Source organism: Gobio gobio (genome assembly GCF_949357685.1).
Source record: "Gobio gobio genome assembly, chromosome: 22".
NCBI classification, from domain to species: domain Eukaryota; kingdom Metazoa; phylum Chordata; class Actinopteri; order Cypriniformes; family Gobionidae; genus Gobio; species Gobio gobio.
In genome coordinates, this window is record NC_137118.1 from 9,265,267 (window position 1) to 9,277,508 (window position 12,242).

A 12,242-nucleotide genomic window follows, 5' to 3' on the forward strand; every position below is an offset into this window, starting at 1 on the left:
TCATACAGTTTGTAATTTACAGCTTATAATTCTGGTAAGTTTTGAAATTTTAAACAAAATCTTTAGTAAACATGTTTATCAGAATATTTTGGTTGGACTTACCATCACCTGGATCCACAATCTCAACTGTGGCTATTGCTGGCGACTCCAAAACACTCATCACCGGCTCAGTCAGGACAATCTGGAACGTCTCGGACTGCTCGTATTTCCCATCAGAGAGAACTCTCACTCTCCATGTGGCTGTGGTCTGGCCGGGGTTAAATTGTACCTGCTTCTGAGATTTTCCCAGGAAATCCTTGTCCTTCTCTGCACTGCCATCAAGAGTACCAATCCCTTAAAAAAGCACAAATACAACAATTTTGACAAACTTTTCCTGAATTCATATCTCCAGCCTCCAGATGTGTCACAACTCATGACTTTGAGAATGATCTATTCAAAGAAGCCCATTGTGAAAGCCTAGCTGGGATTAGCCACGGTCTGCATTTCCCAGATTTATAAAGATTGCGCACAACAGCGCAGGCGTCTACGCATTATCGATGCCATGCAGAAAGAGATGCACTATGTATAGAAGTTTAAAAAAGCCACAGGTCTGCAAGTGTCTGATGCTTCAGGGTAAGATGTAGGAACAAAATCAAGGAACATGTTGAACTAAAGTACAGCATGTACACTCAACTTCCTCTCTACTGTAACATGGGTACGAAGCTGTGATGGGATTCCCACACAGTGGGAAAACCTGAAGTGAACCTGCCCGGAAACGTTTGATCTCTGATACATCAAGCAGAGACACTGTCAGGGATCCGTCTGCCAGAACCTCCCAAACAGATGTGATGAATTAAATCACCGCAGTCTTTCAGATCAATGCTGGATGATCGCTGCTCTTCAATCCATAACACTTAAGCTACAACATGACAAGAAAAGCTAAATTGTAGGAAAAGATTGTAGATTTAGGGATCTAATAAATATAGAAGATGGTGAAGAATCATCCATATTTGGTGAAGAACCATATTTGGTGAAGAAATTATGTCTGATATTGTGTATTTTATCTGGGTAACCATCCCATTAAGAAATTATGAAGTTAAGAAGTCAATATATTTCATATTTCAATATGGTGGGGGGAAGGGGGGTGGGGGGGTATTCTAATTTAAAGCAGTAAATACATAGTTTAAAGTAGTGCGTACAATGGTACTCCTGAGAAAGTTAAAGTTATTTATCCTGTATAGTCACTGGTTTGGTGTCATTGTGCGTGTGTGTTGTCTTAAGAAAATTTAAATAAAGAAATAAGGAAAGAAAAAAAAAGTTATTTCAATACAGATATTTCAATATTGAATATTAGGACTGGGACCTATCACCTATCACCCGGTTCAATACTATCATGATACATGGGTGCCACTATACTCTCAGAAAAAAGGTACAGCGCTGTCACTGGGGCAGTACCCTAAGGTACAAAAGTGAAAAATGGTACGTTTTCGCTTTTGCACCTTAGGGTACTGCCCCAGTGACAGCTCTGTACCTTTTTTTCTGACAGTGTACGATATGTATTGTGATTTTTAAGAATTGTGATTCTACAATTATTGTGATTTGATGTGGCTATGTGTTGCGAATAAATTTTTGTTTGCCTGGAAGTTTCTAGTATGTATAGTAAGAGCTTGATTAACTGTTTCAGGTGTGTTTAATTGGGGCTGGAGCTAAACTCTGCTGGACAGTGGCCCTCCAGGAGCAGGATTGGACAACCCTGCTCTGGAGCATTGGGAAAAGTTGAATGATACACTAATACATGATGAAGCAGTTTGTATATCCGTCAATGTCTCCCTATCTGGCATTTTTCCCTTTCTCGTGTCCACTAGTAAGAGACATGACGTTTTTAATACTCACCGATACAACACATACAAGTGGTAAAAGCTTTCCATCTATAAGGAAGGACTAAAATAAAGTCATTTAATATTAATTAATTTAGATTCTGGAATAATAATAATGATAATTAGTGCTGTCAAATCGATTAATCGCGATTAATCACATCCAAAATAAAAGTTTGTGTTTACATAATATATATGTGTGTACTGTTTATAATAATTATGTATATAGAAATACACACATTTCCATGCATATATTTAAGAAATATTTGCATGTATATACTGTATATATATATATATATATATATATATATATATATATATATATATATATATATATATATATATATATATATATATATATATATATATATATATATATATATATATATATATATATATATATTTATATAATTTATATCATATATAAATATACATATTTCTATTTAAAAATCTTAAATATATATACATGCAAATACATGAGTGTATTTATAGATACATATAATAATTATCCACAGCACACACATATATATTATGTAAACACAAACTTTTTTGAAAGCGATTAATTGTGATTAATCGATTTGACAGCACTAATAATAACAAATATATATATATATATATATATATATATATATATATATATATATATATATATATATATATATATATATATATATATATATATATATATATATATATATATATATATATATATATATATATATATTTATATATATATATATATATATTTTTTTTTTTTTTTTTTTATCACGATAGTTAGGTGAATCAATTTTGCCCCAGTGCTAGTAAATATAAGTTATTTAAAATATGAGGACATTGCATATGATTTCTGTAATTAAAATCATTTTATTTCAGTTACACTAGAGGGGCCGTGAAACGTCTCGGTTACGTATGTAACCCTCGTTCCCTGAGGAGGGAACGGAGACGTACGTTAGTGACTAACGAATGGGGGTTTCGCTTAGAAGCCAATCATCTTCATCGTATTCAACAGCGCCCAATGGCAGTGCCAATACCATGGGCATGCGGAATTTGCATGCGTAACTCCGCCCCACCTCGTGGGTATATAAGGAAGTACGCTGCGAACATCGCATTATGTTACTGCTGCAGGAGCCAAGACTGAACTCCGCGTTCCAGGCAGCACAGCTGACGTGGCTAAGGAAACGTACGTCTCCGTTCCCTCCTCAGGGAACGAGGGTTACATACGTAACCGAGACGTTCCCTTTCGTTCAGTCACTACGACGTACGTTAGTGACTAACGAATGGGGGATCCTATTCAACAACGCCACTCAGCTGTCATCCAGTGCCCTGCGTAAGTGTGAGATCCCGCCACTTAAGGCCCTAGGACTCCCACTTATCACAGGATTACCAAGGTACACTGGGAAGCATATCCCAGTGAGGGAATGCCAAGATGCCTACCGTAGGGAGGACTTAGAGAATACACATATGACCCGCTGAGGGTTGCATATGGAAGATCTCTAGGGTACCAGCCGAAGGTGGATTTTTAACCCTAGGGGTGGCAGGGACTTGCCAAGGGAAAGACACCTGCTCACTGAGGAGGCTTACGGTGGGAATACTCGTGTGGGGGTCGCCGGAGGGGAACCATGCACACGGAGCACCTGGCCGGACATGAGGGTCTGGGCTCGAAAGGGCAGACGAACTGATGTCGGCGTCGACAGTGCTGGAGGAGCTCAGGGCTCTCGGGGAGCTCACCTGAGGAAAATATCGCACGTATCCAGTCCTTGGAGTGGAATGGCGAGCAAGCGAAGACACCTGAGCCTGGCCCACTACCGGCCACCCGTAGGGGCGAGTACATAGTCGGACACTGGCTCCACTCGGAGATTGTAGAATCTGGCGAATGTGTTGGGTGTCGCCCAGCCTGCAGCTCTGCAGATGTCTGTTAGCGAGGCGCCATGCGCTAGAGCCCAAGAGGAGGCCACACTCCGGGTGGAGTGTGCCCTCACACCAAGGGGACATGGTCGGCCTTGCTGCTGGTATGCCAAAACAATGGTGTCCACTAACCAGTGAGACAACCTCTGCTTTGAGAGAGCGCTTCCCTTCCGCTCTCCACCATAACAGACAAAGAGCTGGTCTGAGGTCCAGAAACACTGCGTCATGTCTACGTAGGCGCGGAGAGCGCGTACTGGACAGAGCAATGCCAAGGCTGGGTCTGCCTCCTCCAAAGGCAGCGCTTGCAGGTTCACCACCTGATCTCGGAACGGAGTGGTAGGAACCTTGGGCACATATCCGGGCCGGGGTCTCAGGATCACGTGAGAGTTAGCCGGCCCGAACTCAAGGCACGCTTCGTCAACCGAAAATGCTTGCAGGTCCCCGACCCTCTTAAGCGAGGCCAATGCGGTCAGCAGAGCCGTCTTCATAGACAAGAGCTTAATCTCGGCCGACCGCAAAGGCTCAAGGGAGGCCTCTACAGAGCACTTAAGACTACTGAGAGGTCCCAAGAGGGAACGAGAGGAGAGCGAGGAAGATTCAGTCTCCTCGCCCCCCTCAGGAACCTGATGATCAGGTCGTGCTGCTACTTACCTTATTGTCTCCCAGGAGATCGTGGTAGGCAGATATTGCGGCCACGTACACTTAAGGGTGGAAGGAGACAGCCTTCGTCCCACCCCCTCCTGGAGAAACGAAGCACAGACCCGATCGGGCATTTCCAGGGGTCTTCCTGGCGGGAAGAGCACCATGTGACGAAGAGGTCCCACTTCAACGCATAGAGGTGTCATGTAGACTCTGCCCTAGCGGAAGTGATGGTAGCGACCACCGCAGGTGGAGGCTACTCAAACCAGCCGCGTCCCGTCCAGAAGCCACACGTGGAGCTTCCAGAACACTGGACGTGGGTGCCAAAAGGTGCCCCGTCTCTGAGTGAGGAGTCTCAGAGGAATAGGCCAGGGAGGGGCTGTCGCAAGGAGTAGCAGTTCTGAGAACCAGGTCCGGCCGTGCCAACGGGGCGACCAACATGACCTGCTCCTTGTCCTCCCTGATCTTGCACAGTACCTGTGCGAGAAGGCTCACTGGGGGAAACGCATAATTGCGTAGCCCCGACGACCAGCTGTGCGCCAGTGCATCCGTGCCGACCATAGGTCAGGGAATAATACAGGGAGCAATGGGAAGAGTCCTGGGAGGCAACAGGACTACCTGTGCGTCGCCGAACCGTTCCCATATCAGCTGGACCGTCTGGGGATGGAGTCTCCATTCCCAGAAACCATTCACCACTGTCATCACCGGTCTCTGGGTCCTCAGAGACAGGAACATGAGTTCTTCCCAAGCGCTGCTAGCCCGGGGGCCAGCAGCGGAAGGATTTTCCCCCGGCCCTCCACCGGGGGAAGGAGAGGCCCTGCTACCATCCCCTGGGAAGAACTGGAACCCATCTCTGAGTTGTCCACCTCCAGCGTGGCGTTTAACCAGGCTGGGGAGCGGACTGGGCGACATCCTCAACCACCTCCACGGCGCGGCCCAGGTTAAGGCTGCTGCTGTGGGAAGAGGGAGGGCGCCCTCGGCGGCGAGCAGACTGAGGCGACTGAGCCGGCGGCTGGTGCAGCAGCTGGCCGCCGGGGCAGTACGTGTTACAGCCTCAGTCTGCTCTGGGGCAGCCGAGAACTGTTGGGCGCAGTTCTCAGCCGCGCCGCCGAAGAGGCCAGCCTGGGATATGGGTGAGTTGAGGGGGCGGGCCCGCTCAACGTCCTCCAAATCACCAGGTAAGGCCAGGTGTTCTCCCGGACCACAGCTGTGGACATCTCCCGACCCAGGGAGCGTGTGGCCACCTTCACCGCCCGGGGGCGGGATCAGTCGCGGCACGCAGCTCAATGAAGAGCCCTGGGTCGGCTCCACCCTTGTGCATGTGCAAAGGGGCGGCGGCCTGCCCGTAGCTCTGCAGGACCACGCCACCGAAGTAGACGAGCCCACAGGCTTTGGGAGGGTGCTTAGGACAGCCACACCACGCCACGTCAAGCCCTCTGTGGACACCGTAGTGCGCAACAGAGAGTTCAACAGTGGGGGTGAGGGGGCCCCAGTGTACCCTAGGCCGCGGCCCCATCAAGGGCAGAGAAGGCGGAGGAGGCCACCAAACGATCGCGGGAAGCACGGGGACTTCCAGGACCGCGTGATCTCCTCATGCACCTCGGGAGCGAAAGGCATTGGGGGCGGGGCCCAACAGCTGTCGGGTGCCGTCCCCAAAAACCAATCGCGCAACCACGAGCACTCGCGACTGGGCGGAGTTCCACACCAGCGCGAGACTCGCGGCTGCCCGAGATAACATGGCTGTCAACCTTAGGTCGGATCAGGAAGCGCTGACACACCCGGAGGCGGAGCACAACTCCTAATCGTCATCCCCAAAGGACTCCAGCCCACCTTGGGATGCGGCGATCGACATCTCACTGCTATCTGGAGCGTGAACGAAACGAACGAGGCGTCAGAGACGGGCCGCTGTTTCAGTCCAACACTCGCGGGTTTAAGCAATGTGCAAGAGGGGGCGTGGCCCGAGGAATGATCGTCGGGGTTCTTAATACCACGGCACCGCACTCAGGTCACCCTGGCCACCAGCCAAAGTACCGCCTCACTCGGAGACGGTAGATTGGGGTGTGGCAGAGGGGACTCTCTCTCCTCATGGAGATCACTGAGTCTCGACCGCAACATCGCGATGGTCACGTTCCCGCAGTGGGAACATGACGCATCCACAAACACTGCCCGAACGTGCTGAAGCCCAAACACATCGAGCAGTGAATGTGCCCATAGACAGCAACGGAGATCGATCGCACCCGGAAGTGCACGGGCGAACCGTCTTGAAAAAGACGTGCCACGCGCAAGCTCTTTTTGTGAGAGGAAAGCTCTGCAGAGTGCCGAAGCGCCCAGGGAAACACACACACAGCTGTTGCAGATCACTGCACAGATCAGCAGGCAGGCAGCATGAGATCGCTGGAACGCGCCGTAACACCAACACCCTGGAGAACCGCTGGTCTCTCGAAGACTGAAGAGAAGACTTCAGAATTCAGGCTTGTAGGAGTGAAGAGATCCTCTTGGCTCCAAAGCAGAAACATAATGCGATGTTCGCAGCGTACTTCCTTATATACCCACGAGGTGGGGCGGAGTTACGCATGCAAATTCCGCATGCCCATGGCATTGGCACTGCCATTGGGCGCTGTTGAATACGATGAAGATGATTGGCTTCTAAGCGAAACCCCCATTCGTTAGTCACTAACGTACGTCGTAGTGACTGAACGAAAGGGAACTGATGTTCATAAGGCCCCTTAAGTGACCATTAAAGCTTTTTTTTAGCTGCAGCATTCAGCTACAAATTCATAAGGAAAGACAACTTCAAGTTCCATCCAATCATGTGAAAAAAAGAGTCTTCCAAGAAAAGTACAGAGCACAGAAAAACAGAAATTGATTGAAAGATATAAGGCGAATACAATAAAAAGAGAATGAGAGAGAGAGAGTTCACTTTCAATTCCATTTCTCTAACAACAGGGGGGCCCATTCTAACCACAACAAGCAGCATAGGACGCAGCCACAGAGAGACGTGAGGAAAAGGAGAGAAAAGGACAGAGGCAGGCGGGTGTGAAAAAGTAGAAAGCTTTGTTGAGGGGGGGATGATGTTTGGCAGAGATTGGAGCTCCAGGCTCCAAAGAGCACAAAGGGCAGATGAAACCAGATCTCAAACCCTCTTCACTGGTTGCAAGCTTCGCTAACACTATTACACTTTTGCTGTTAGAAGGATGGTCCGAAAATGAAATTCAGATATAATTTTCTCTCGCTTATGTTGTTCGAAACCTGTATATGTTTTGTTTCTTCTGTTACACAACAATTATATATTTTACATCACCTCGTATACAGCGAAGAGTAATATTGTGAAATATTTTTACAATTTAAAATAAACGTTTTCTATTGTAAAATATATATATATATATTTTGAAATGTAATTTATTTCTGTGATTTTCAGCATCATTACTCACATGATCACATGATCCTTCAGAAATGATTCTAATACTATTATCAATGTTAATATTATTATTGTTATATGTTATTATTTAAAGTAAAGCTGTTCTTTTGAAAAAAGAAAGAAAGTTTGTAACAGTATATAAATGTCTTTCCTGTCACTTTTGATCAATTTAATGCATCCTTGCTGAATAAAATTATTAATTTCTTTAAAAATAAAAATCGTACTGACCCCAATTACTTTTTAATGGCAGTTTATATTAAAATATTTTACAATGAGAATTTCCATACAGAACCCAACATTTACTTCAAAAGTTCAATGCAACTTCCGTAGTTCCAGGTTTTAACCCCTAGAAGTCTGAGCTGTTTTGGGGCCCTTCAGAAGTTTTGACATGCTCTGACATTTGTGCTTTTTGCTTTTTTAATGTAACAAAATATAAATTTTATTTTAAATAACCAAAATTGCTGTCTCAACTACATGAGATGATGCTTTATAGAGTGGTAGGGACAAAAGTTTTGGGAGTTTAAATGGGTCAAGAACTGCATTGTGTTATTGTTTTATAATGTTTACAAGTGCGCAATTATAATGTTAGTATGATTTTTACATAAAAAATTGTCATAATTTACCCTGATTTTAGCCCTCTGATTTGAACGCTCTGTTTGAAGGGGCGTGTCTGCTTTGATACTTGAGTGTAAACGGCGATGAAATTGCGACTGATTTACCAAAGAATCCACAGTGAAATGTACCGAATACAAATAAATAATGCTCAACAACTGAGACATTTCACATTGTTGAAAGTAAATAAACACATTCCTAGCATTAGGATTATTTGGAAGGTAATGTTATTTTTTGTCCAATCAGTGATTCTGTTTTGCTATTCATTACTCGTCATCTCACTAACATGCCAGTGGGCGGGGCCAAAGTTGCAATGAAGTAGTAGGCGTTGATTTTCTTCTGCAGAGGCGGTTTTTCACCTATAGATTCTACAATGAGTCATTCTCTGGGCTTGGTTAAAATAAAAGCTGTTTTTTAGCAAGGAAGTTTTCACCTCTTTTCAAAATTTGATTTCTCAGTTCATGACCCCTTTTAAAAACACAAGATGCATGTCAGTGGAAAAAAAAACTAGATCTAGTGATGTGTTTTTTAAAAGTTAAACTACTTTTAACCATTTCATGCACAAAACACTTCAAATGATGCAAACGCAATGTCCGACGTCAGTCTAGCACATCGAAAACCGTTTTTTTTTTTTTTTATCAGCGGTTGTTGAAGTGCAAAAATGTGTTCTGTGAGAACAGCCCCTAAGTATAGAGATGTTATCCATAACAGGAATAGTAAGTAAAAGCAGGAAAGAGTGAATTGATTAAGGTGAGACATGAGATGGCTTGATCACTCATTTTCATTTACCTGCGTAGAACCTCATTATTTACACCCCATTCCCATCTTTTCTATCTGCTCCCTTCCATCTCATCTCTCTAGTTTTCTTCTGCTCTCCACTTTTACCTTCCCTCTTTTCAACCTCAATATCCCTCAAAGCCAACACACACAAACCACAAATCCGAAGCAGCGTGAACAAAGGCTCTTGGTTTCATGAATACTGACCACATGTGGAGCTGTGCTGATCACGGTGCAGGGCAAGATAAGCAGGTGTACGCTCAAAAAAAAGGTTCAGACTGTTATACGGATGTCAGAGAGAGAGCGAGGGCTTTCATCTCAGACACAAAGAAGCTAAAACCACTTAGAAAAACATCTCTAACAGCTTCCCGTTGATAAGCTTAAGTAATAACAGCTCTCACTGTGAACACAGATGCTACTGAATGCTAATGATTCACTGTTAACACTTGTACTGGTGACTTCTTGTCAAGGCGAATCAACTCTGGATAATAGTTTGTTTTTGTGGCAAAAAAATTGGTGACGGAGAACGGAAAATGTATGAAAAAATTATCCACCAATGGCAAAATTAGTGCTGTCAAATCGATTAATCGTGATTAATCGCATCCAAAATAAATATTTTTGAGTTTACATAATAAGTTTGTGTGTACTGTGTATAATTATTATGTATATGTATATACACACACACACACACACACACGTATATATTTAAGAAAAATGTTATTAATATATAAAATATTTATATTTATGTATAATATAAATTATATAAACATACAGTATACACGCAAATATTTCTTAAATATACATGAATGAGTGAGTGTGTATTTATATATACATAATAATTATACACAATACACACACATATGTAAACAAACTTTTATTTTTGGATGTGATTAATCACAATTAATCGATTTGACAGCACTCATTTCTATGTATTGTTTTTTTTCTTCTATCATTTCTATCATTATGTTCACAACTTGTAATAATTACTTCAATGAGCTTATTGTTTCTGCCTTAAAATAATACATTGCTAACTGCATGATTTGTTAATATGTACATTTCTGAAATACACAGTCACCTCTGATAACAACCACTCTAAATTGCAATATAGACACATGCATTTTCTGTAAAGATGCTTTGAAACGATATGTATTGTGTAAAGCACTATACAGATAAATGTGAATTGAATTGAATTCAGTGCTCTAATACTCACCAACAAAAGATGTTTCACCCAGAAAACCTCGACGTCTAAGGATCACCTCGAGAACTTTATCCTGCTCATCCACCACATATTCCAGCTTTTCTAGAGAAATCCAAGCCCAGTTCAGACGAAACTGCTGGTTCTTCAATTTGTTTCCTCCTGAAAATAACAGATAAAATGTAAACAACGGGGCACTATTATTGGCAATTTAAAGCATTATGAAATTAAATAGAACGCTGTAGTGATGCAGGAATTTTGTAGGTCAACCGTCCAATTACACTGGTTCCCTCAACAAAAATGAATAGGATTTTTCCATTGGCTTTTGGATTATTGCAGAAAATAAGCTGTGACTAAGTGCATTTATGAATCTTATGCATTTTCTCATCAAGAAAATCTTCTCAAAAACCTAAATACAATTGCCAGAAGTAAAAAGTTAAATGTAGGATATAAACTAGATACACCACGGTCGCGGGACTTCAACATCCCCTCTCAATCATTTAAATGCTACACATTGAAGAGTTTGAGCGCAATGAGGCTGTAAAAGCAGGCTAATAAGTAGATGAGTTTATGTGAGGATGTTTAATGTCACAGACAACCTCTGTAGTCCCATTTAGCCGCTTGTAAACTTAAAAAACAATAAATGGAATATTACTGATGTATTTTATGTTGCTGAATATAACGTGAAAATATCTTAAACTTGTGTTAACCACAGACATCATTTCAGGAATTTACCAAATACCAATTTAAAATCCTATTGACAATAGGACGCAAAGTAAAAAATGGGCTTTAGGAATCATTCCTGCAGATCTCTAGACTGGGTAAACCCAGCCCAATCTGCCGAAGTGTTGTCAAAAGTACCGACTGCGATACCAAGTCGGTACTGAAATTTAAAAAATGTGACACTTTGAGTGCTGTTGAGCTGGAATCATAAACACCTCTGACTGGCCATTGTGCACACGCGCTCATCGGATGTGACTGGCTTCAATGATCAAGGCACAGGAGTGTTTGAAAGCACACGGAAGTGTTTTGAAAGTGGGAGAGGGAGCGTTTGAAAGCACAAGCAAGCGTCGACCAGCGGACCGGTAGGCTGATAGGCGCCTGCATTCAAACGCTCCCGTGTGTATCTGTGTAAGTGCTCTGTGAAAAGTGTCATTGATGTATATTTACAACATGTTTTTGAAGCGCTGGTCATTGTAGCCAATCACAGACATATTTGATGAGCGCGTGAGCACAATGGCCATTCAGAGGCGTTTGCGATTCCGCTCAACAACGCTCAAAGCGTCACATTTTTTACATTTCAGTACTTTTGACAACACTAATCTTCCAGCGATTCGATTTCGCCCTGCAGCTCAGGCTGGAAACCTGTACATTTTTCTAGCCTGCTTCCGCTACAAATCTGCGGGGACCAATCACAAACTGGCTTAACCACCTGGTGTGCTATTGGCGGGTTTAAAACGATGGCGATAGAGAAGTGACAGGTGTCTTGAGAAATCCTGTCCCCTTCGCTTAGGACCCAACGTGGTTTTAAATGCCTGATCAAAAGCTGTTATCGCGATGTCATAATACATGGTTCTGGACAAGCAATTTTTAAAAATAAACTATGAATTCATTGTTATACTAAGTACACACAAACAACATTTATTTGAAATATGTAATTGACTGCTATAATGGGAGAAATAACATGCCTAACATATTGTAAATTATTTCAATTGATAAACTAAGTAATAATACCAATACAAAATCATAACATAGTAATGTACCTATAATGTAAATAAAAAAATAAATAAAAAAATAATAATATACAGAACAGGTGCACAAAATAAATACAACAGGATTTCTT

The 12,242-nt window shown here is 43.0% G+C and overlaps 1 protein-coding gene across 1 annotated transcript in view; it reads right to left on the reverse strand.

Moving 5' to 3' along the window:
• The window catches only part of frem2a (FRAS1 related extracellular matrix 2a), a gene marked incomplete at both ends in the record, with an annotated part of 129,040 nt that overhangs the window by 87,094 nt on the left and 29,704 nt on the right, over positions 1-12,242 (reverse strand). The window contains 2 exons of the mRNA XM_079803915.1: positions 103-333; positions 10,415-10,561. Of these exons, the coding sequence (XP_079660041.1) occupies positions 103-333; positions 10,415-10,561 (378 nt within the window). The remainder of the gene's footprint in view (positions 1-102; positions 334-10,414; positions 10,562-12,242) is intronic.